The sequence below is a fragment of the Sceloporus undulatus genome, chromosome 1, assembly GCF_019175285.1.
Source record: "Sceloporus undulatus isolate JIND9_A2432 ecotype Alabama chromosome 1, SceUnd_v1.1, whole genome shotgun sequence".
Lineage (NCBI taxonomy): Eukaryota > Metazoa > Chordata > Lepidosauria > Squamata > Phrynosomatidae > Sceloporus > Sceloporus undulatus.
Window position 1 is genome coordinate 296,062,087 of NC_056522.1, and position 24,012 is coordinate 296,086,098.

Below are 24,012 nucleotides of genomic sequence, written 5' to 3' on the forward strand. Positions count from 1 at the left end.
TTGCTTAATATTGTTTTGTTGTGGACTTGGGCTGAGGAGTTGGGATTTTCTATGAACCTTGTTTGACTTGTAACATTCTTGTAATGTTCTTATGTTTTCCTTTGATTGCTACTGTATTGATATTGTTCATTGTTATTGTCTGGTTAATATGGCTGGGGGGCTGGGAAGGGATTGTTTTTTATTGTATTTTTTTTATTGTACTTCCACTGTTGTTAGTCGCCCAGATTCCTTGTTGTTTGGGCAGGATACAAATAAATAATTTAATATTATTATTTATTGGTATAATGGTAATAGATTTTTTAAAATGTTATACAGAATTCTCAACATGCTGCCTAATTAAAATCTAACAAGAAAACCTCTTTATTCTAGCTTTTATTTCCTGGCTCAGCTGACCTGACTCTTTTGGGATATGGCCTCTAAATTTGTTAATTCATAGCCTCTCCGAAATGAGCAGCTCAGCAATATATTCTTCTCTGAGCAAAAGTGGACGACTACCATTTCATTATCTCTCTCCACCTCTGAAGTGCAATAGGCCTTACATAGCACAAACCTATCAAGAATAATCTGTGCTTCAAAACTGAAATTGTTCTTTGGAGGAATTCACAGCCTCATTTCTACAGTGGCAGAGAGGGAAATCACAACTTCTGAGGAATGATGAGGTACTTTTGCAAGAGAAGGATAAACAATAATTGTTCAGAGGAAGTAATTGATATTTAGTTTCTCAACTTTTAAGCAGGATCTTGAGTTTTACTGACTAGATACATCCACTTTCTTGAGTGTCTCAAAACAAACAAGATAACAAACTGTTATCTTCACTGGTAAATTGCATCAGATAGCCACGAACGTAGAAAAATGCTGTCAGTGGTTGTAGAATGTAGAGTAGGAGTAGGCAATGTGCTAATTCATGTGGCTCCCGGGGCTGCTTTTGGAGCCACTTGGATCCCCAGAAGTCAAAAACATTTATTTATTTTTTGCTCCCAAATACCTCAAAATGACTTCTAGGTTGCATGTAGGGCATTTTCACTATGTCTGAAGACCTTTTGGACCATCCCTCCAGAATCAAAACATTTTTTTTCCAAATAAAAAAAATGTTTTGTCTCAAAATGACCCAACATGCTTCCTATGTTCCCTAGAGGGCATTTGGGAACAAAGAATGTTGATTTTCTTTTTCAGGAGTGAGTGTGGTGAGGGTGCAGCCCTCCAAGCTCTCAGTCAGGGGTGGGCACAGTTGCCCACCCTTGACCTAGAACTGGTATTATCTCCTGTACAGCATTAGTACATATACAGGGCCTTAAATTTTGGAAAATCTATATAAAATTAAGCCTTCTCCCTTTCCCTATAGAATTTCCCCAAGGGATTGGCTGCTGCCTGGGAATGGGGATGTTGGGTGGAGTGCAAGAGACTAGAGAATAGATTCTTGTACTAGGTGGGGCCTTTACTCCTGGACTCCCCTTACACTGTCAAAAGTACTGGAGGGCTAGAAAATCGTCCAAATCTAGTTTTAAGATTCCACATCTAACCAGATGGGTGGATGAATGAATTAAATTCTGAAATTTCTGCAAGTCAGGCAGTACTTAGCTGACTGAACATTGCAAAAAATCAAAACAAAACTATAATGTACTAGAATAAAATTTATTCCTACAAAAGTGCAGTTTAGCTTCCCTTTGCAACCCAGTATTACCTGCTCATGCTATGCTATCATTCTTGGATTGTATGACTTGGGTCCAGGCTATTTGAAGGATTATACAAACCCACTAGAACACTGAGATCATCCAGAAAGGCCTGCTTCTCTGTCCCACCACCTTCTCAGGTGCATTTGGTGGGAACAAGAGAGAGGGCCTTCTTGATAGCTGCTCCTTCCCTAGAATGGCCAGGAACTCCCTCCCTAGAGAGGCAAGGCTGGCTCCATCCCTGCTTTCCTTTCGGTGGCAGAGAAAAACATTTTTAATGCCACCAGGCATTCTCACACTGACATGGATGCTGTGTAAGGTTGTATAAGAGTTTATATAGAGCAGCAGTTCTCAGGCTGTGGGTTGCGACCCATTTGAGGGTCAAATGACCCTTTCACAGGGGTTGCCTAAGACTATTGGAAAGCACATACTTCCGATGGTCTTAGGAACCGAGACAAAATAATTGTATGGTTGGAGGTCACCACAACATGAGGAACCGTATCATAGGGTCATGGCATTAGGAAGGTTGAGAAACACTGATATAGAGCTTTTAAATTTTAATATGTAATGCTTTTCAACTTTTTAAAGTTGTTTAATTGTTTATTAAACTTTGTATTTTTAATGCGTTGTATTGTTTTAACTTGAACTGTTTTAAATTTTGGTAGCCACCTTGAGTCCCTATACTGGGAGGTAGGTGGGATGTGATGATGATGATGATGATGATGATGATGATGATGATGATAATAATAATAATAATTCATTTGTGTCAGTGATGATATTATTGGGTTGGTTTTTGTTTTTTTAAATGACTGTATTGAAGCACATTTAGGTGACCATCTTCAGATTATTCAACGTTACATTGAACATTACCTGAGTCATTTTTTCTCGGTTAGCCTTGGGGTTTAAAGGAGCTTCTGTGAGCAGCACAGGATGCTCTTCTGGGGCAACACGCAGCTCATTATAGAAGGAATGATGCCAAATCTATAACACAGAGATGTTGCAATGATGGAAAATTTTGTTTGAAACAATTGTGTTGAAAATATATTTTTTGAATTTCCACCCAAATAATAACTAAAATAAATACATATTTGTTTATTTGTTCACACACATACACATACAGAGAGAGGTGGTGGTGGTTGTGGCTCATTTCCCTGAACTGAAGAACAAAACTGGACTGGTAGTCCAACAGTGGTGATGCGGGACCTCTACTACAACACCTAGAGGCATCAGGAAACCTTAGTGGGTGCTAGCTCTCATTTAGCACACAGCTCTCTTCTCTAACATCTTTCTGCTGCCCTCCCAACATTTGTTGCCAGAAGTGATTGCCTCACCATGTGCAATCGTGATATTATTATTTTATTCATTTATACTCCACTTTTCTTCAGTGATGGGACTCAAAATGCCTTACATTTTGACAATATTTCGGCTAACAAAATATTAAAACAAAGTATTAACAAAGTAAAAACAAAGTATTAAAACAAAGTATTAAAACTAATAGACTAGAAACCATACAAATCATCAGCAATCCTCTCTCTCTCTCTCTCTCTCTCTATTATTTTAAAACAATTAAACACTCCATAGAGTTAAAACACTTCACAATTCATCAAAGGACAATATTATAAATAAATAGAACATAGTCAGTGAAATAATAAGGTCAGTCCTACATGCATGCCTGCATACATGCAGATGAAATATGCATTGCAGTTAATGTATCCAAATTTCCAGAAATTGCTCAACCTTTCCTCATGCTTTAAAGAAGTGTTATATTGTGTGAAGAAAAAAACTTACCAAACTGAATATTCATGTGTATATGATGTACATTTCATGCACCCATTGCTATCACAAACATATGAAGCTGCCTTTTAATCTGTAAGGCTATTGTCTGTCTAGTCCAATAATGTTTAGGATAGAATGCAGCATACTCCCCACTGTTTACTTTTCTAGTCTGAAATTTAAGCTTTTCAATTGCACTGGCAGCTGGTGGCTTCAGTGTGAGTGTGATGGTAAACCCAGGTAGGGTTTTCATTTGTACTTTAATGAAGCTATCCAAGGCAATGAACTTGATTCCCACAATAGCTCCGGCATCTCTGACAGTTCCTTTAAAGTTCATACTAAAACCCAGAGAGGATTGACATGAAAGTCAACAGCTGCCACTATATATCCTAACCATTCATAGTCTCAGAAATGAATCAGAGGGGATAGTGTTGCTTTATAAATGAGATGAGATAAAATCTTTAGATGTTTATGAGAACTTTAGATTGCATTTGCTTTCAGTACCATATAATACACTTAGGCTCCAGCAGAAATCTGTGAAGCAGTGGTTCTGCTGTAGTGGTTCAGCTTTAAAAAGCTTTTATTTGAGCTTCTCAGAATTTAATGATTATATATAAAAGATGAATTTATCCACTCACAGAGGCTGATTCAAATGTACAAGAAGTGTACAGAGTATAGTCTTCATGTGACTGTATTGTATCACAAGGGAACTCTATGCCCATTCAAATACTTCTTGGATGTTTGATGTTAGCTAGTTTCAAGCTGCCAGGTTACTGAGTGTCAGCTGAACTTTTAGGGAATTGCTATCCTTTTCTAGAAGGAGAACATTTTATTTTACTTTAGGTATAAGGTGGCTTCATTATATATAAGGTGGCTTCTCCACCCCCTACCAGCAGATGCCAGAACGCACTGTCTGAAGAAGGAGGTGTTTGCCATGAATGCATTTAGCATAACACACCAGTAAACCAGGAATGAAGAGAATAGATTGGCAAGAGTCTGGCTGGTGTGTGCATGCATTTGGTCCATCATGTCTTTGGGAGCAAGGCTGGAAGTGGATATTACCTAGTTAGCAAGTTATACTCAGGCGGGTTACAAACCGCCACTTACAACGCGCTCCATGCGTGCTAGGGTTAGGAAGGGGTGTGCTAGGGTTAGGAAGAGTTGCCCCTTCCTAACCGGCCCTGGCCCCAACACGCGCAGAGCGCGTCGTAAATGGCGGTGCCCATCCACATGGGCGCCACCATTTTGACGTCTTGGACGCATAGCGTCCAGACGTGTTGTGGCGGAAGTGACACCGTGAGGGTGTGCTTTGCCCCTCGTGGCACCACTTCCGCATTTTGAAAAGGAGCGCCATTACAGCGCTCCTTTTTGCTGTGCCGGGAAGCCTCGCGGTCTGGCCGCTGGGGCTTCCCTCCGCAGTGAATGGTGGCGGCAGGAGAACTGCCGCTTGAGGGTGGTCTGTAACCCGCCTCAGACTCCTTTTTAATCAGCGGGCCCAAAAGTAGTTTGTATTCCCTGTCAACCTTTGCCTGTCTCACCCCTGTGGCATCACAAGGATCTGTACTCTTGTCCCAGGGTACGGAATGCAGCTGATCAGACAACCCTTAGCATAGCAACATTAAAAGTTTCTTCTAATACATTAGCTTTCCACATGCTGGTATATTTTAAAGTGGGTGCACTTTCAAGTAAACTATAAATGTTACAGACCTTTGAGATGCCATAGAGCCATTCCTAGCACCCCTTTTACTATGTCATCCCTGTTGGTTAGAACGAGTTTTAAAATAGCTGATCTCCTTGTTGCCTCCTCCATCTTTTGGACAATGAAGTTGTCTTCCAGACAAGTAAGGAATTTGCTGGACCTTAAAGTTTTGGCTGAGTTTGATTTCCAGCAAGTATCAGGATAAGTGAAATGGTCACTGCAACATCTCTTCTTTCTGAGTGTGTAATCATTTGTTCCAGAAAGGGATCATTTAATTCCTCCGACTGACTGTAGTAGACTTCTGCAATAGCACCCGTGTTTTTTCCTTCCTCTTTAATTTTTATCCAGATGCTCTCCACCACAGAGTTTTGCCCCAGGGAGACAACACACCTCCTGAAACATCTTGTCAGGTCCACAAACCACTGATTTTGTATCCCTCAGCAAGGAGTTTCTCACCACCACTACCCACCTCCTCTGAGGCTTGGCAGTAGCCATTCCCTGTGCTGATTCTACCAAGGTCTCCTGCATTTTCCCAGAGGACTGGTTGTGCTGCTCTCCCTTGTTATCCCTGATAAAGGAGAGAGCATCAGATCGATTCTGTAGCTGCAAGCTCACAGAACGATCCCTGGCTTCCCTGTTTCTACTTGTCACATTCTTCCAACTGTCTACCTCCTGTGTATGGCAACTGACATCCTCCCCTGAAACTTCCTCTGTGTGTTCCCCATCCAGTACTGTCTGTTCCACTCTGTCCAAGAAAACATCTTGCTCCCTAATATGCTGAAGTGTACTTTCCCGAGCCTCCAGCTGCTGTAGCTTCTCTTCCAAGAAGGCTACTAACTTGCACTTGGTATAGGTGAAGTTACTACATCCATTAGCAAAAACACAAACCTATCACAGCAGTTGCAGGTGGCTGCAGCAGCTCCCTCACTGTCCATATTCTGAAGTCTTCAGTAGGCACTAAAACAGGACTCCAATAGCCAGAAAAATTTGGATCAAAATTCAGTCAGCCATTTACAACATGATTGCAAGCACTTTCCCTATGAAAGCAGAATCTTTTCTCTTAAATATTTTATTGATTGAGATTTTATTTCTATACCGCCGTTCCCACGATCACGGCGGTTTACAGGCAATATAAATGCAATACAATACAGATTAAAAGAGAACAAACTTCACAATGAGAAACACCCCAAATAAAACCAGCATAAATATACATCATTAAAATCCTCATAGAATCAATTAAAAATTACTAGTCAATCTAAAAATCCAATACAATACAACACACAATACATAGGGGAAAAACAGTCAGGACATGTGAGGGAAGGCTTGACAGAATAAATGAGTCTTCAGGTTCTTCTTGAACGACTCCAGGGAGGGGGCTGAGCGGAGCTCCTCAGGGAGAGCGTTCCAAGATTGCGGGGCTGCCACAGAGAATGCCCTTTGCGCCGTTAGTACAAATTTTGTCTTAGGAACGGTCAAAAGATTTTTCCCCCCTGACCTGAGTGTGCGGGGCGGATTGTATGGGGAGACGCAGTCCTCCAAGTACTCTGGGCCCAAGCCATTTAGGGCTTTATAGGTAACAACCAACGCCTTGTATTGGGCCCGGAAGCGAATTGGCAGCCAATGGAGATCTTTCAATATCGGTGTTATGTGGCTGACCCTGGAACTACCAGTGACCAACCTAGCGGCCATATTTTGAACCAACTGCAGCTTCCGAGCTTGGTACAAGGGTTGCCCCATGTAGAGCGCATTACAGAAATCAAGTCGAGAGGTTACCAGTGCATGCACCACTGTTTCAAGGTCCCCCTGGTCAAGGTAGGGACGCAGCTGGCGTATCAGCCGCAGCTGATAACAGGTGCTCCTAACTGTCGCATCCACCTGAGGGGTCAGGTGAAGTGATGAGTCAAGGAGCACCCCCAAACTGCGAACTGAGTCCTTTACGGGGAGCGTGACCCCATTCAGGACAGGTGGACAAACCTCCTTCCCAGGACCAGGAGAACCTATCACAAGCACTTCCGTTTTCTCTGGATTCAGGCTGAGTCTGTTTTCCCTCATCCAGCCCATTACCAACTCCAGACAGGCATTGAGCGGAGAGATGCCATCCCTAGTCACTGCATCAGTCGGAGACACAGAGAAGACTATTTGGGTGTCATCAGCGTACTGATAACACCGCGCCCCGTGTCTCCGGATGATCTCTCCCAGCGGCTTCATGTAAATGTTAAATAGCATAGGGGACAAGATCGCTCCCTGAGGGACCCCAGATGTAAGGGCCCTCTTATCAGAGCGACAGTCCCCCAGCTCCACCATCTGGAATCTACCCGAGAGGTAGGAACGGAACCACTGCAGAGCAGTGCCCCCGATACCCAACTCCCCCAGGCGATCCAGAAGGATACCATGGTCGATGGTATCGAAGGCCGCGGAGATGTCCAAGAGCACTGACAGGGACACGCTACCCCTGTCCATGCCCAGACGGAGATCATCGACTAAGGCGACCATGGCAGTCTCAACCCCATAGCCCGCCCAGAAGCCGGTTTGAAATGGGTCCAGATAATCCGTATCCTCCAAGACCCTCTGCAGCTGGGAGGCAACCGCCCTCTCGATCACCTTCCCTAAAAATGGCAGCAGTGACACAGGCCGATAATTATTTCGAATTAGGGGGTCAAAGGAGGGCTTCTTTAATAAAGATTTTACAATGGCCGTTTTTAAATTCGATGGAAAAAGGCCCTCCCTGAATGATGAGTTGATGATGTGACACAGCATTTCTGTTGTCGCCATTCCCCCTTGAACTGCCAGCCATGAAGGACAGGGATCGAGAGAGCAGGTCGTCTTCCTAACACTGCTGAGGATCCTGTCCTGAGGATCTGTACTAACAGACTCAAACTGATCCAGTAATACTGAGTCCACGGAAGCACTGGACGCCTCTACTCCTGATTCTGAACCAATAACAGCGTCAAGATCAGCCCTTAGCCGAGAGATTTTATCCGCGAAGAAGTTGTTAAACTCGTCACAGCAGGCTTTAGATGGCTCCAATAGTGGGTTCAGGGGGGGAGCCAACTGAGTGAGCTCTCTCACCACCCTGAACAGCTCTGCTGGACGCGACTCCGCGGACGCAATACGTGCAGCATAGAACGAATTCTTAGCTGCGCCTATTGCCACTCCGTAGGCCTTCGAATGAGACTCTAGGAGTGTCTTGTCGGCTAAGTCCCGATGTGTCAGCCATTTGCGCTCTAGTCGTTGCGCAGCCCGCTTCCTTGCCCTGAGATCTTCCGTGTACCAGGGCTTTTTATTGGAAGCAGGCCGGAAAGGACACTTGGGAGCGATACTGTGTATAGCCCTGGAAAGATCAACATCCCAGATGTTGGTCAGGGCATCAACAGAATCACCGTCAGTTCTAACCAAATAGCCCTCTAGGGCTTCCTGGAACCTTTTGGGTTCCATCAGCCTTCGAGGGTGGACCATTCTAATAGGTCCGCCACCCCCGGGGGGGGGATCTGGACAGTAGCCTTGATACTGGCCTCAACCAGGAAATGATCCGTCCATGACAGGGCAGAGATATTGGTTACCTCTGCCCACGGAGACTCCATGTCCGTACAGAAGACAACATCGAGTGTATTACCGGCAAAATGCGTGGGCCCTGTGACCAATTGGGACAGGCCCATGGCAGTCATGGTAGCCATGAACTCCCGAGCCGCACCAGTTGGAACCTGACTGGCCTCGAAGGGGATGTTGAGGTCCCCCAGGACAAGAAGCCTAGGGGACTCCAGCACCAGCTCCGAGACCAGCTGTGTCAGCTCGGCCAGGGAGTCTGTTAGCGCACGGGATGGCCTGTAGACCAACAGAATCCCTAACTTGTCCCTAGCCTTCAGGGTCAGGTATATACACTCGATATAGTCTGTCTGGCGGACATGGTTCCTGGTTAAGGAAAGGGTGTTCTTATAGATCAAGGTGACTCCCCCCCGCCCACTCACCCTGATCTGGTCCTTCACTGAGTACCCGGCAGGGAGGGCCTGTGCCCACACCGCTTCACTCTCAGGCCCAAGCCAGGTCTCAGTAATGCAAGCCAGGTCGCAATTCTTATCCTCCACAAGATCATATATTATGTGGGACTTGTTCTTAACCGACCTGGCATTGCACAGGAGCAGAGACAGGGTTTGTGGTACAGTTGGACTGACCCTCAGACCTCTTTGGTTAGGAGAGTGGATGGAAGGTGGGATAGATATTACACATCGATCCCGCCTTCCCTTACGATACGATTCCACACTCCTACCACTGTATCTCCCCTTGCCCCACACTACTCCAATGGGAGCTCCTCTTGACACAGCCACATCTCCCTCTCCCTCACCAAGCCAATTACAAACTATGTCCTACAATCCCCTAACAATATTAGCTACCCCCCTTCTCAAATACCCTCCCTCCTAAAAATCCACAACAACAGCGGCACCAGGCAACTGTCCTTGGCGCTCCTCCCTGATGGTATAGGGATATGAGCAGAGTCCTCTAGGCCGCTGCCCAGGTGGAAAAGGGTGGGCGGCGTCTTCTTCAGGGGAGACCAGGGAGCCGGCTTTATGGGGCCGCTCTCACCGGCCCCTCCTCTTGGGAAAAATGCCGCTCCGGCAGCGAGAGAAAGTGATGGACACTTAATAAGAATGAAGAGTGTAAACACTGTAGACTTTTACTATACATGGTTACTGCAACCCATATGATATATGCGGGGGGAAATGGAAAGAGGAAGCTATACCTACAATACAAGACTGGTTAATTAAACTGATGGAGATGTTAGCGCTTACATGTCTGATTCAAACTTACATGTCTGATTCAAAACAGACCACTGAAAAAAGCAGAGGAAGATTGGCTTCCTATAATAAGAAAGTGGAAAGAGAAGTGGTCAAATCTTATATATTAGAATATAAGGCTTCTAAATACAGTATATGATGTAATATGCTGTTACAAACTAAATGTGTTTATTAACAGACTATAGATATATTTCTTTAAACAATATTGATAGAAGATTTGAATTTAGAAGTAGAACATACATAAGTAAAGAACAAAAATTAAAATAAAATAATGAAGTGTTGTGGGAAAATTTTGACATAAAGGAAATCTTTATGACAAACAAGAAGGAAGTTAAATGTGGTTATGTTTTCAGGTAAACTATACATAAGAAGAAAAGAATTAGAAAGACTGGATAAATTAAAAGAGATGTAACTCTGTTTTGGAATGAAAGGATTGAATAGTTATTATTTCTTTTTAATTTCTTCTTTTATATTTACTTTTATTGTAGTGATAAAAGGAAATTACAGTTTATCAAGTTTGTAAAAACTGTTTGAAAAAAAATAATTTAAAAAAAAAGAACAGGACTCTATGCTCCCCCCTCAAACTCCCCTGCTAAACATCCACAGAAAACACCCAGCCTGTTTTCCAAGTGTGTTCATCAAGCTCCAGAAACTGAGACCACAGCTATATGGGAAAGCTACTGGCTGCTAGTTCCTCCCCATCCAATTCATTCAATCAAAAATGAATTGAATAATATTCTCTTGCAACAAATGGAACTTACTTTGATATGTTTATGGCAAGCATATTGAGAAAATGGGAAACATCCCAACAAGATCCTCGTGTACCACCTTAAGCATCAACAGCAAAGCAATGTTAATTCAACTGTCAAAGATTAAAGCAGTCATTTATATACACTACCCACAAATATAAATCTATACTTTTTGAAGTTTTATGCAGCTCTTTATGATGTAAAGAAGTAATGAAGTTCACCAACAGTATATGGAGAGTTTCCTTTCTCATATTGACCTTCCCCATCTTAGCATATCACAGCAACAACTTCTTTCGGAACCATTACACTTAGGGGAAATTATCAATGTTATAGCAAATGTGAGAAATGGGAAGTCTCCTGTCCCTGATGGATTTCCTTTTTAATGGTACAATGTTTTTTCCAGTCTATTATCACAAAAACTGCTCCAGCCCTGCAAACATATCTTAGAATCCAGCTCCCTCTCATCACCATTAAATTATGCCTACATTACCCTAAGATCCAAAGCAAGTAAGAATCCTACTCAATGTGCTAAATACCACACTATGTATTTATTTCCAGTTGATATCAAAATATTGACAGCTATTTTAGCTAAATAGATTACAAAAAGTCATTTCACCTTTTGTAAGTCCTGGCCAGACAGGACTGATCAAAAACAAGCAGGAAGCCAGTAGTATTTGATCGGTTGTGGACTTACTTGCTTTCAACTCAGATAGAACTGATCAGTCAGCTATTATTTCTTAAGATGTTGAGATGGCTTTTGATAAACTTTACCGGATGTTTATTTTCACAATATTAGCTAATTGTGGATTTCCTAAAATATTTTTGAAATAGTTAAAATACATATATATTTGGCACCAAGATGACAGGGGTGTGTTGGGGTGGTGTCTTCAGGTCACCTGTTGACTTATGACGACCCCATAAATTTCATAGAGTTTTCTTAGGCAAGAAATACTTATAGGTGTTTTGTCATTGCCTTCCTCTAAACTGAAAAGGACAGTGTTTTGCCAACAATTGCAGAAGTTAGAAATGTGTGGCAAATATTGTTTCATCAATTGCAACTTGACCCATGCCCTCACTCCAAATGGACTTTATGGGGAAATCAAGATTTGAAAATGGGTAAGGGACCATTTTTTTATGGAAGGTGTGGACTGATGATGGAATTGTTACCTTAAATCAGATACATGGAGTTGATTTTGACTTTTTGTCTTATACTATTTCTTTCAGCTAAATAGCAATATCTACAACTGAAACATTTGTTGCAAACTAGATTTGGTCCTGCAGGTTTAAGGGCATCCAAAATTCCCTTAATATTAAAGACATTCAATTAAATCAACCACGTATCAAAAAGGTGTGTGCGTGTGTGTGAGGAAATTAACAAATGGCCAAAGGAAGTGGATTTTTCACATCGTTTTTACTGCTAAAAGACTGATACTTCATTACTAGAAACACTTTTTCCCCTCCTGGGCTCCAATGGATAGAAAACATCTGCAACATTGGAAAGAATGATGTGTAGATAAAATTTACAAATGGACTTCTACATTTGTTCAGCTTTTATAGAAACAACTAATATGTTTTTTTTCTCTTTTTGTATTTTTATTTTCCTGCTTTTGATATACTGGAACATAATTGTGTGTAACTGAGAACTCTTTTTGAATGTAAATAAAAATAAATAGATTGAAACACAAGAAGGAGCTGTGAGTGATTTCCCTTCCATATGCCACTGCAGAGAAACAAACAGTCCCATTAGACATTTATGAAGTCATTAGAAGATAATGCCCCATTCTTGTGTTTCCCCCTCCCTATATTCCACGTGCAGTAGCTGTAAATGCATTAACACTTACATGCTGCCCTAAATGGATGCTCACTGAAAAATGGAGCAGCCCAGATTTGAATATTGTGAACTGAAGCATATGAGCTGGAGGACGCTTCATTTCATTGTCCATGCATTCCATTTCTCACAGCCTGCTAAAAATGGCCACACACCATATGGCAGTAAAGAAAGAGACATACATATGGAAACAGAAATATTGCAGTTGACATGGTCACAGTTGTCCCTGTGCATCTGTGTCCATGTGAGAAACTAGTTGATCTGTGTGTATGCCATTATCACCTTCTGAAACTAGCTGCACCATGACTGCTCCTTCCTGTTTTGGTGTTGCTTCCACCTTGATTCTATGAATTGGTTTCAACAATACATAACTCATCAATGGACCAGTACTTAATTTTGCAAGTAAGTAAAAGAGGGCAAAGATTTGAATAAAATGTTCACATAGACATAGTTTATAGATTAACTATCAAATTTACTACCACAATAATAGCTATCAATTTGTATGTATTTTAAAAGATACTAAAGCCATTAATGGCTAGGAGTCAGTTTGGTACCACAGGCAAGATGCCTTCTTATAAGGGTTACTTGGGAAAGCGAGATACAGAAAGCATTTGCACTCATATCCTGCTGTGGCCACTGAGAAATCTGAATAGGCCTAAACACTGCAAAGGCACCAGATCCCATCTGATCCTGGAAGCTAAGCATGGTCAGCCCTGGTTAATACTTGGATAGAAGACCACCAATGAATACCAGGTGCTGCAGGCTATGTTTTGGAGGAAGGAAGTGGCAGAACCACCTCTGAGAATTCCCTGCCTAAGAAAACACTATGAAATTCATGGGGTCTCCATAGGTTGACAAGTGACTTGAAGGCATATACACACACTATGTAGAAAACTTGCTGGTTTGTGGAAGAGCTAATGCCACTCAACAGTTATGGCTTTGGAGTGGCTACCACAATTGTGGCTTTGGGGTTTGCTAATACAATTGCCTAGTTATACTTTCTATTTTTTAAAACACACACACACATAAACACACTGTGCCCACACAAAATGTTGTCTGGCTGCTATCAATCACAAGACGGAAGGTGTGGTCAAGAATCAAGACAGAAAGGCTGAAAACAGAAAGCAGTACCATTAAGCTGATATTACACTGTAAGTGCAAAAGGTGCTGTCCTCCCACTCCCTTGCCAAACAAAAAAAAGGCTCTCCTCAGGTAGGAGACAGGGCTGGAATGATCACCTCCAAAGTCACTGCTGAGATAGACAGAAGAAAGTTCAGAGCTGGTGATTTCCCCCCATTTTTAGGGTAATATCAATAGCATGAGCCTCCACTTTATCCCAGAATTTCATATATGGATCAGTTAAACCACATGTCACAATGCAATCCAGAAAACGGGATAAAATTCTATGCTGGATGGGGGAATTCTGGGAGTTTCAATCCAGGAAAATGCCCTTGTCCAAGCCGTACCCTAGGAAAACTGGGCTAAAACACATTTGTTCAAAAAGCTGGAGAGCTGGGGTGTAAAAAATCTTGCTTTCTGCAAAATGTGTGGGAGGAAGGGAGCCAATGAGACTGACAGGAAGAACAACAGGGTAAGATGTGCAGCTTGGAAGGGGCCTGGCATAAGGATTGGATGGACACAGCTGGCAACCTGAGGGACATGGCATCAAGAGAGCACAGTGAAGACTTTATAACAGATGCTGCCTTCTAACAGCCTGCCTGCATCACAGCAGAGAGAGCAGAGATTTAAGGAATAATGAGGTGAATGATTGAGATTCAGTGGAGGAAATGAAGCCTGTGTTCCATAAGGCAGTCAAATGAAGCACAAGAAGTAGAATGTAGTAAAGCTATGCTTCCATCTAGAGGAGGAAGTGTGTAGTCCCTGCTCCTGTTAGCATAGGGAATCTCAGAACATTTCACATATAAGATAAAAGAAAAACCAGGCTTCTTTATACCAACTCTGACACATCTGATCTTATCTGATTTTGGAAACTCAGCAGACTCAGACTGAGCTAAGAATTGGACCAGCTAATCTCTCTTATTGTCTTCTGATATTACTTACTTTCTTTGTTCCCAGACCTTGTTATCTCACAAAGAAGGACAAAAGTAGTATAGAAGCAAAAGAAATTCAGTTTGCTCACATTCCATCTGGTGCACAAACGGCAGCCTATTTTATGTGAAGGAGATCCTATGCTAAGAATAATCACAAATTTGTTTTCCAGACAATCAGGGAAAGAAAGTGTTATTTAGATAGGAAAGGCCCATGCAACCAAGCTTGCCCATGCGTTCATATTGTTCATAGGTGACTCCATGGAGGATGAGATTGTGCCAGAAGGAAATGAGTACCATGCAACAATCAACTGTGAGTGAAGCAGGGTGATGCCTGCCCTAGTGCTCAGAAACTAGTCCCTCATTGGTACAAATGTTACTACTGGTCATGTTCAAAAGTGATATTATCTTTCATGACTAATAATATGAAGGAACATAAGGCACTCACCTTTTCCATGTCATCCCAGTTAGTGATAATCCCATGCTCAATGGGATATTTCAGGGTCAGGATTCCCCTTTTACTCTGTGCTTCATCTCCAACATAGCTGTCTTTCTGACCCATCCCTACCATGACCCCCTGGAAAATTAATAGTTCAAATGAAAAGAAAATATAAATATCATTTTGTAAATGTTTACCAAGCATAGCCTCTATTCTCCTCCTACTACTCCTCTAGGATCGAGGAAGGAAATTTAGCTGTACATGCTGTTGCAATGTGTGCTTTTTCTTTGACAGTTTAAATAAATAAATAAATAAATAAATAAATAAATACATAAATAAATAAAGCTTTTATTTATATATTGCTTTTCCTTTCAGATCAAAGCGGTGTACATACAATAAAATTGTATGACACATGTCAAATAAAATATTAAAACCAATTATAAAACAGTTCTCAGCAATACAATTTTTAGAAACAGTGTAATTAGGATGGTAGGGATAACAATTATGGGTCGTCGTCTAAACTGGTTGGGGAATACTTTCTAGAGGAAATCAGGAGGGTATGCTAACTGGAAGAGGAAGGTTTTTAATGCCTTCTTGAAGGCTTCCAATGTGCAACTAGATCGAATCTCCTCCAGGAGTGCATTCCAAAGAGTTGGAGCTGTCATTGTATAAGTTCTTTGGTGAGTCGATACCAGTCTCACCTTGGGGTGTTCAAGTAACAGTTTCTCCGTTATTCTGAGAGTGCGGAGCGGATTATGTAGGGAGAGGTGTTCCCTCAAGTAACTCGGGCCCAAGCCATTTAGGGCTTTATAGGTGATAACCAACACTTTGTATTGGGCCCGGAAGCGAACTGGCAGCCAGTGAAGAGATTTTAGTACAGGTGTTATATGGTCTGCCCTTGAGGTTCCGGCGACCAACCTCGCTGCAGCATTTTGAACTAATTGGAGCTTCCAAACCTGGTACAAAGGTAGCCCCACGAAGAGCGCATTGCAGAAATATAACTGAGAGGTTACCAGTGTGTGTACTACTGTTTCTAGGTCCTTTTTGTCCAGGCAGGGACGCAGTTGGCGTATCAGCCAAAGCTGGTACCAAGCACTCCTGGCCATCACATCCACTTGGGATGATAACTGTAAGGATGAGTCCAGGAGTACTCCCAAACTGTGAACTTTGTCCTTTAGGGGAAGTGTGACCCCGTCCAGGACTGGATGGCAAATTTCCCTGCCCGGACTTGGCGTACCTATCACGAGTACCTCTGTTTTCTCTGGATTCAGCTTGAGTTTGTTTTCCCTCATCCAGCCCATTACTGACCCCAGACAGGCATCCAGAGGAGAAGTGCCATCCTTAGTCACTGTATCAGTCGGAGACATGAAGAGATAGATCTGTATGTCATCAGTGTACTGATAACACCATGCTCCATGCCTCCGGATGATCTCTCCCAGCGGTTTCATGTAAATATTAAACAGCATGGAGGACAAGATGGTGCCCTGAGGGACACCAGATGTCAGCTCTCTTTTACGCGAATAACAGTCCCCCAGCCTCACCATCTGGAATCTTCCCAGGAGATAGGACCGGAGCCACTGGAGCGCAATGCCCCCGATGCCTAAATCCCTCAGGCGTTCCAGAAGGATACCATGGTCGATGGTATCGAAAGCCGCTGAGAGGTCCAAGAGCGCTAACAGGGTCACTTGTCCCCTGTCAATGCCCAGACGGAGATCGTCGACTAAGGCGACCATGGCAGTCTCAACTCCGTGGCCCGCCCTGAAGCCAGTTTGAAATGGGTCCAGATAATCGGTTTCATCCAAGACTGCTTGGAGTTGAAAGGCGACTGCCCTCTCAATCACCTTGCCCAAAAATGGTAATAAGGAGACCAGTCTGTAATTACATGTTAGCAGGGGATCAAGGGAGGGTTTCTTCAAAAGAGGTCTTACTATTGCCTGTTTTAAGATCGTTGGGAATATGGAGTTTCATACAGCTACTTTCAAAGAAAGGAGGAAGGGATGGGGAGGGGGAAAAGGACTACATCATCACCTTTAAGACTAACTGGTTTTTATTTTAGCATGGGCTTTTGTGGTATAAACCTACTTCTTCAGTTGCAGCACAGAGTGATATAAAAGCATATTTATACAGTTGTAGGAGTGATTTTAGAAGCTGGGTATAGCCCTTATGATATCTTTCAACTCTATCATCGTACGATTCGATTACTCTGCACTGCAGCTGATGAAGTCGGTTTATATCTGAGAAAGCTCATGCTAAAATAAAAACCAGTTAGTCTTAAAGGTGCTGCCGCATTCCTTTTTGTCTCTGACTTCCTTCCTCCTTTTTTGCTGCAAGAGACTAACACTACTACTACTTCTTTGAAAACTACAGTACTTTCATAGTTTTACTTTACACATGCAGTCAGTTCCTAGCTTCCTGAAATGTCCAGAAACCAAAATAGCAGGAAAATATTTATCCAATATTGATCTATTAATATTTATTCAGTAATACTTAAATGAATCTGCACATTTCATGGGCTATACTTAGGGGCAAGTGACTGGTGTTTAGTGTCATCTTGACTTTACTACCAGCTTGTATGTTCTTATGCTCTAAATATGAATTTTGTAGGAACGCTACCACAAAAGTGATGCATTCTAAAATTCATTTTGCTCCAGTTGGAGCAAATCAAGTCCTAAACAGCACTTGCAGTTTTTTATTTGGAAATAAGTTCAACTATATTCTGTTTTGCATCATCACAATCCTATACATACATTCATTGGGGAGGGGAATGTACAATTAAACTTAGTGGAATGTACTTCCTAGTAAATATGCACTGCAACTCTCTAATTAAAATAATGGGGTTTAAAATGAGTAATATTCAAAGAATATGACCCTATACTCCAACGGTTTCCATGAAAAGCCAATTTATGTTTTAATTATTTGCCCTTTGCTTTCTTTAAGAATTATTGTTGGTAGAAATGCCGAGCGTTTCCATCCTCATTAGCTTCCATTTTAAAAAATACTGATTCAGATTATTTGATGTTGTCAGAATACACATTAGATTGCTTTCTCTAAGGGGGAATGGCTCACATCACAAATTGTTTAAATTCAAGACTGGAATGCAGTGATTGGATGGGGCCTATAGAAATATTTATTTAATGTACAGTTTTACATAATCAAGTTATCTTTCTTTTTTAAACTAGAAGTTCCAAGACACAGTATGAAAATAATAAACAACACAAACAGTACGTAGAGTGAATTTGATCAATTGGAAGAAGATGTTTTAATGGCAATGTTTATTTTATTTCCTCAGGGCTGCACTAAATAGCCTGTTATAAGTTACTCCCACTGCATATATTTTTAATAAACCCTCATTAATTTCTTGATGAGCTATGTCCTTATTGTGGTCACAGTCCTGGCCACTAACAAGGATCAATCTAAATATGTAAGAGTGGCAGGCAACAGCAGGAGCTAATTTATACTCCTGTGCCCTGTGGGCTGTAGTGGTTTGAACATCTGGAGAACAGGGTTCAAATCCCCACTTGATCATAGAAACCCACTGGGTGACTTTTGAGGAAGTCACACTCACTGGGCCTTAGAGAGAGAGGCAAAGGCAAACCCCCTCTGAACAAATATTTTTCAGGAAAACCCTGTGATAGAGTTGCTTTAGGGTTGCCATTGGTCAGAAACAACATGAAAGCATACAACAGCAACAAGTCCCTATACTGGGCCACAAGGACAAATTTTGGATTAAAAAAAAAAAAAACTCAAAAAAATCAGCCCGGGAGATTTTTACACACTTATTTTTATTTATTTTTTTGCTAATCTTTTTACCTGTTTTCTGTGGTTTGTTGAGTTTAGTAGTTGGGGGTATCGACATGTTTCAGGTGGCATTTTGTGGTGTTTCAGGATATATTTGCCTAGAAATAGGTGGTGGAAATAAAAATCAACTAAGATCTACTATGGGCATGCCCAAGTTAGCAAAGCCTTTGGCAAAGAAGATGCCTTTCCCAAAATCTTATGCTTGCTCAGCCTGTAACTTTTCCTCCTTCTATGTTTATCAAGAAGGTTTTTTTAAAAAAAAAAATCATTGTCAAAACTGGGAGGATTGTAAGAGAGGGCTGGAGAAACACTTCTGGTGTCAGTTCTCAGGAATGCATCTGCAGTGAACAATGCAATAAGGATTGATCCAGGAAAGAGTGGGAATCTACTCTAGCCAATACTCTTGTGGCTGTGTCTACAACATGCAAAGTAAACAGCAGCTTCCCTCAGAATCCCTTACTAAGCATGCAAGAACAGAAAAACAGAGAGAAAAATGGAGAGCACATTAGCCTGCCTCAACAGCTCCCACCAGCTTGTTAAAAAAACAAACCTGGAAGTCTGGTCACCAAAATGGAAATCACAAGAACATTGAAGGATGGTGAAAGAAAAATTCATCCCTCATGCATTTTGGAAGAAGCCTTTAGGTGTCTCTAAACGGTTAAAAAAATGTTTACTTATACAAGGCTTATGTGACCTGAGTATTATATTTCATATATGTATTCACGTTGATATTCTTGTGTGTTTTCAAGTCAGGTCCAACTCATGGCAACCCTAAGCTAGGGTTTTATTGGCAAGATTTATTAAGAGGAAGTTTGCCGTTGCTTTCATCTTAGGCTGAGAGAGTGTGACTGCCCAAGGTCACTAGTAGGTTTTCATGCCTGAGTAGAGGTTCAAATCCTGGTTTTCCAGAATCCTAGTCCAACACTCACATCTCACTACACCAGCCTGGTTTGCAGAGCATGTTGCTTCTTTTGAATAAAGTGTTTGGTGAGAAGATTGAAATTTTATTCTCTTATGAGACATAGTAACTTATCCCTGTTCATTCTCTGCTAACAAATTTTCTGTTTCTCTGCCTGGAATACATAATTACACATCAACACTTCATCAACAGAGATATTCCTGTGTCTGTGTATGTGTATATGTTGCTGGATATGATGTCTAAAATATTTTATGCACTGTGAAAATTGCCTTACACACTTTGCATTATAACTATAGAATGGAAGGTAAAACATTTTAGGGAAATCTTTGAAATTGTGCTCATTTTGTCAAACCTCAGTTTTAAACAGTATTTTTAAAAACAGTGACCAAACAGATATTTCTGGAAAATTGACAGTCAGGCTGAGGTTATGATATTTTATTAATGTCTTGAATAAGCCTTCTTTGAGATCAAATAAATTGAGGATTAAATGAGTAAAATTAGTGAATGCAATATCCCAGTTCTGTGAACAAAATGTATACCATAACACAATATCCCATATGATATTTTACAGAAAACTTTGTCAATATGTTCCCATTTAAGGGAGACTGCTATTCTTTAAATCTCAACAGACATGTGAAACAAATAAGTATAATTGAGATCTTCATGGAATTATTGTTAGATGCAATCCATCATGATGATATAATGATCAACAGTCACTCCTCCACTACTGTTGAAATAAGTTCCAGAAGACTGGAGGGTCTCTGGAGCAGATTTTGGGAGGGTGTGGGGTTTTACATTGGGGATGCAAGGAGAAGTAAATATTACTGAGTGGGAAATTGTTCATATGATTTCCATTCCACTCACTGTACATGCTAGTAATAATTATGCTCAGAAATTGCACATTTGTTTGTTCTGACACATTCTTTAATAAATTCTTTTGGTGGGAAATCATCCAACACATTCTGATAAGATATGAATCCCTTTATTCGGTGGTTGTGTTTGGAAGCAACACCACACCAGCATTTTCCTTTGCATTTCATAAAACTTACACAAATGAGTCACACTGAGTCTTGGGCTTATAAATAGCTGCAGAGCATGGCTTTGAAGATGCTAGAAGCCCCTGGATTTATTTCAGATTTTATTGTGCTATGTAAATCATAAACAGTTGTTAATTTTAACTATAGTTGGTTGAAACAAGGGTGCATCATACACTATGGTATGAAGTTGATTTCTCTTGACAAGCCATATACAAGATCAAAACCACAAACTGTCTAGATTTGGATGGTATAGCAAGCTGTGTTTAAGGTAAAATGGAAGTGAATGCTTTTGGATTTTTCTGCATGGCTGTACTGGAAGAGGATAGGGGAGAGTGAAGCATGTGAGCCTGAGGCTTTTTTTCTCCTTTGAGGAACACAAACCTTCTCCTCCTCCCCCCCCCCCCCAATCATGCCACAAATAGTATGATAGTTTTAAAATTTCAGTATTTCAAAAAATTTCTTGTAGAGAGGGCCTGTGCTGCATATGTAGACTCGATGGAGTTTTCTGGATGGTGGGCACTGACCATTTGATAACTATTGATTTCATCTGATTCCAAGGAAGCTGTCTCAGTACTGAACCAACATCTGTTGTCAGTAATAGAATGGATGAGGGCAAACAAATTAAAACTTAATTCAGAGAAGACAGTGGTATATCTGTTCAGTAATCATGCAGATCAGGGAATAGGGATTTTGCCTGTGCTGCATGGGTTTCACTCCCCCTGAATTCTCAGGCTCGCAGCTTGATTCAACTCCTAGACTCAACTCTGAGCCTGGATGCACAAGTTTCAGAAGTGGCAGGATTGCATTTGCACAGTTAGAACTAGTGCGCCAGCTTCACTCATTCCTTGAGATGTCAGATCTGGCTGCATTGACACATACCTTGATTGCATCCCATTTGGACTACTGTAACACACTCTACGTAGGGCTGCCTTTGGAAACTGTTCAGAAGATTCAGTGGCCATAATGCTGACCAGGGTCAGTTATAAAAAACATAACTCCCTTGTTAAAACAGCTTCACTGGTTACTAGTTCATTTTCAGGCACAATTCCAAGTGCTGGTCATGATTTATAAAGCCCTATATGGATTAGGCCCAGAATATCTGAAAGACTGTATCTCCCCGTAAAAACCTGCCAGAGTCCTAGGATCTTCAGAAGACTTTCTCTTGGACCCTCCACCATCACAGGATCACTTGATGACATGAGACACAGCCTTCTCAGTGGCTGCTCCCATCCTCTGGAACTCCCTTCCATGGGAGGTTAGGCTGACCCCCTCTCCTCTCCTACCATCAGGAGGCAAAGACCTTTCTGTTTAAGCAGGCTATTAATGAGTAATTGCTTGCAGGGCAGCTTCTTATGGGAAGAGAGTGTGCTTCATTAAAAAAAAGAACTTTTATATGCTTTTTAATGGTTCTATATTGTTGTTAACATGTTATTTTAATGTGATGCTTTTGATTGTGCTTTAAAATTGTATTGTTTGTACCTTTCTTGTGAAGTGCCATATAAATAAATGAAACAACAACAACAACAACAAACCTGATGCCGAGGTCGTCCAACAATAGATGGAAAAACAGCCCGGGGAGCATCATCTCCTGCAAATCCAGCTTTGCAAAGCCCAGAGCCATTATCACAGACCAGAGCTGTGGTTTCATCATCATCATCACACATGGCTCCTTACAGTCCTAGGCTAAGGAAGCAACTGATTAGCCAAAAGTAGGCCTGGATTCTTTACACACACACACACACACACACACACACACACACACACACAAGCCATGAAACAAACATGGTAAGGCATCTCTTCTGTAAAGTCAGCAAAATATATGAATATACTGTACAACATTTCACAGGCGAAAACTGGGGCAAACGTGGCCAAGCAACATTGGAGTATGGTCAAGATGGCAAAAGTTTTTAATGAGGAATAACACACAAGCTAGGAAAGGCTGCAGCAGTTTGCTTTTTCCTGCAGTTTGCTTTTGCAAGATTCTGTCCCTCTTCTTCTCTCTGCTGAGTTGAGTGCAAATACTTTCCCACTTTCAACTGAGGACAGGGGGCAATGGTGAAAAGAAACCAATGGTGATCTTACTGAGGGATTATGTCCATGTCATCATGGAATTATAATACTGAAATTATGTATGATATATTACACATACATATCCTATATTTTAAGCATGAGTTTTGTTTTACTAAACATGCCCTCCAGAAGTGGCACTCTGAAATATTTTTAAATGTTGAGTTATGACTATGAAGTACATGTTCATTGTTTCCAACGAACATTTTAAGAATCACATTTCCCACCCAGAAATGTCTCCATTACTGCTGTTATAATGTTATAAACAGTCTTTGGAGGAAAGGTCTAAAAATAGACCTTCTCTGGAAAGCTTCGGAAAGTGTTGGTTAATGTTTTGAAATGGCAGCTGCTCCTGTTAAGTGTTTGCTTAAAAGAACTATGCTATATTTGTGAACTGTGAATTCCTTATCAGAAAGACTGTTCTAGGAAGCACAGTAAGATATGACTGACTCTACTGGCTAGAAAAACAACAACTTGTACATGTGACTTCTGTTAATTTTGATGTGTATGGGCTTGGGACATCCTTCCACTTATTGACTTACAAATCCTCCAGAGTAAGTAGAAAAGGTTGACATGACTTTGTTATAAACTCTGCTCCCTCAGGAGATTATACCAGGAGTTTTTTTAATTTCCATAGAAACCTCTATCTAGACAGCATTCATCATGATTCCTACACAGAACTGGGCTGTAAAGGAATATTCATGCACATAGAAGGAACAAATGCTTCATCGCAGAAAAAACAGTATACATATTTGTGTATACAAAATGAATGACATGATGGCCTCAATCTATTGGTTATCCCAACTAGAAGAAAATGCCTTGAATCAATTTAATTCACTGTACCTATGTGCTGACTCGCCATTCAACAGTTGGTGCAGTTGATCTGCTCTAACTGGGACTAACCAGTTTTGTGATTTGGGCCAGTAGATTTAATCAATCCAAATATTTTCAGTTGGCAGTTGTATGATAATCTGGGAGTCAGTAAATGATGCAGCAGCAACTATGTGAATCAGTCCTCTATCAGTTATGTGAATGTCTTGATCCCTCTTGTACAAAAGTGACATTATTTGGCTTGCCAATTCCAATTGTTCTTGTGCCTTTAAGTCATTTCTGTTTTATGACAACCCTAATTCAAATCTATCATTGGGTTTTCTTGGGAAGAATTGTTCAGAGGGGATTTGTCCTTGCCTTCCTC

The 24,012-nt window shown here is 41.3% G+C and overlaps 1 protein-coding gene across 1 annotated transcript in view; it reads right to left on the reverse strand.

Annotated features, from left to right (window-relative positions):
- Nucleotides 1-24,012, reverse strand: part of LOC121930529 (actin, gamma-enteric smooth muscle-like) — a 54,973-nt gene that overhangs the window by 17,903 nt on the left and 13,058 nt on the right. The window contains exons 2-4 of the mRNA XM_042466989.1: nt 22,283-22,433; nt 15,006-15,134; nt 2,541-2,651 (exon numbers count right to left, since the gene is read on the reverse strand). Of these exons, the coding sequence (XP_042322923.1) occupies nt 2,541-2,651; nt 15,006-15,134; nt 22,283-22,414 (372 nt within the window). The 5' untranslated portion in view covers nt 22,415-22,433. The remainder of the gene's footprint in view (nt 1-2,540; nt 2,652-15,005; nt 15,135-22,282; nt 22,434-24,012) is intronic.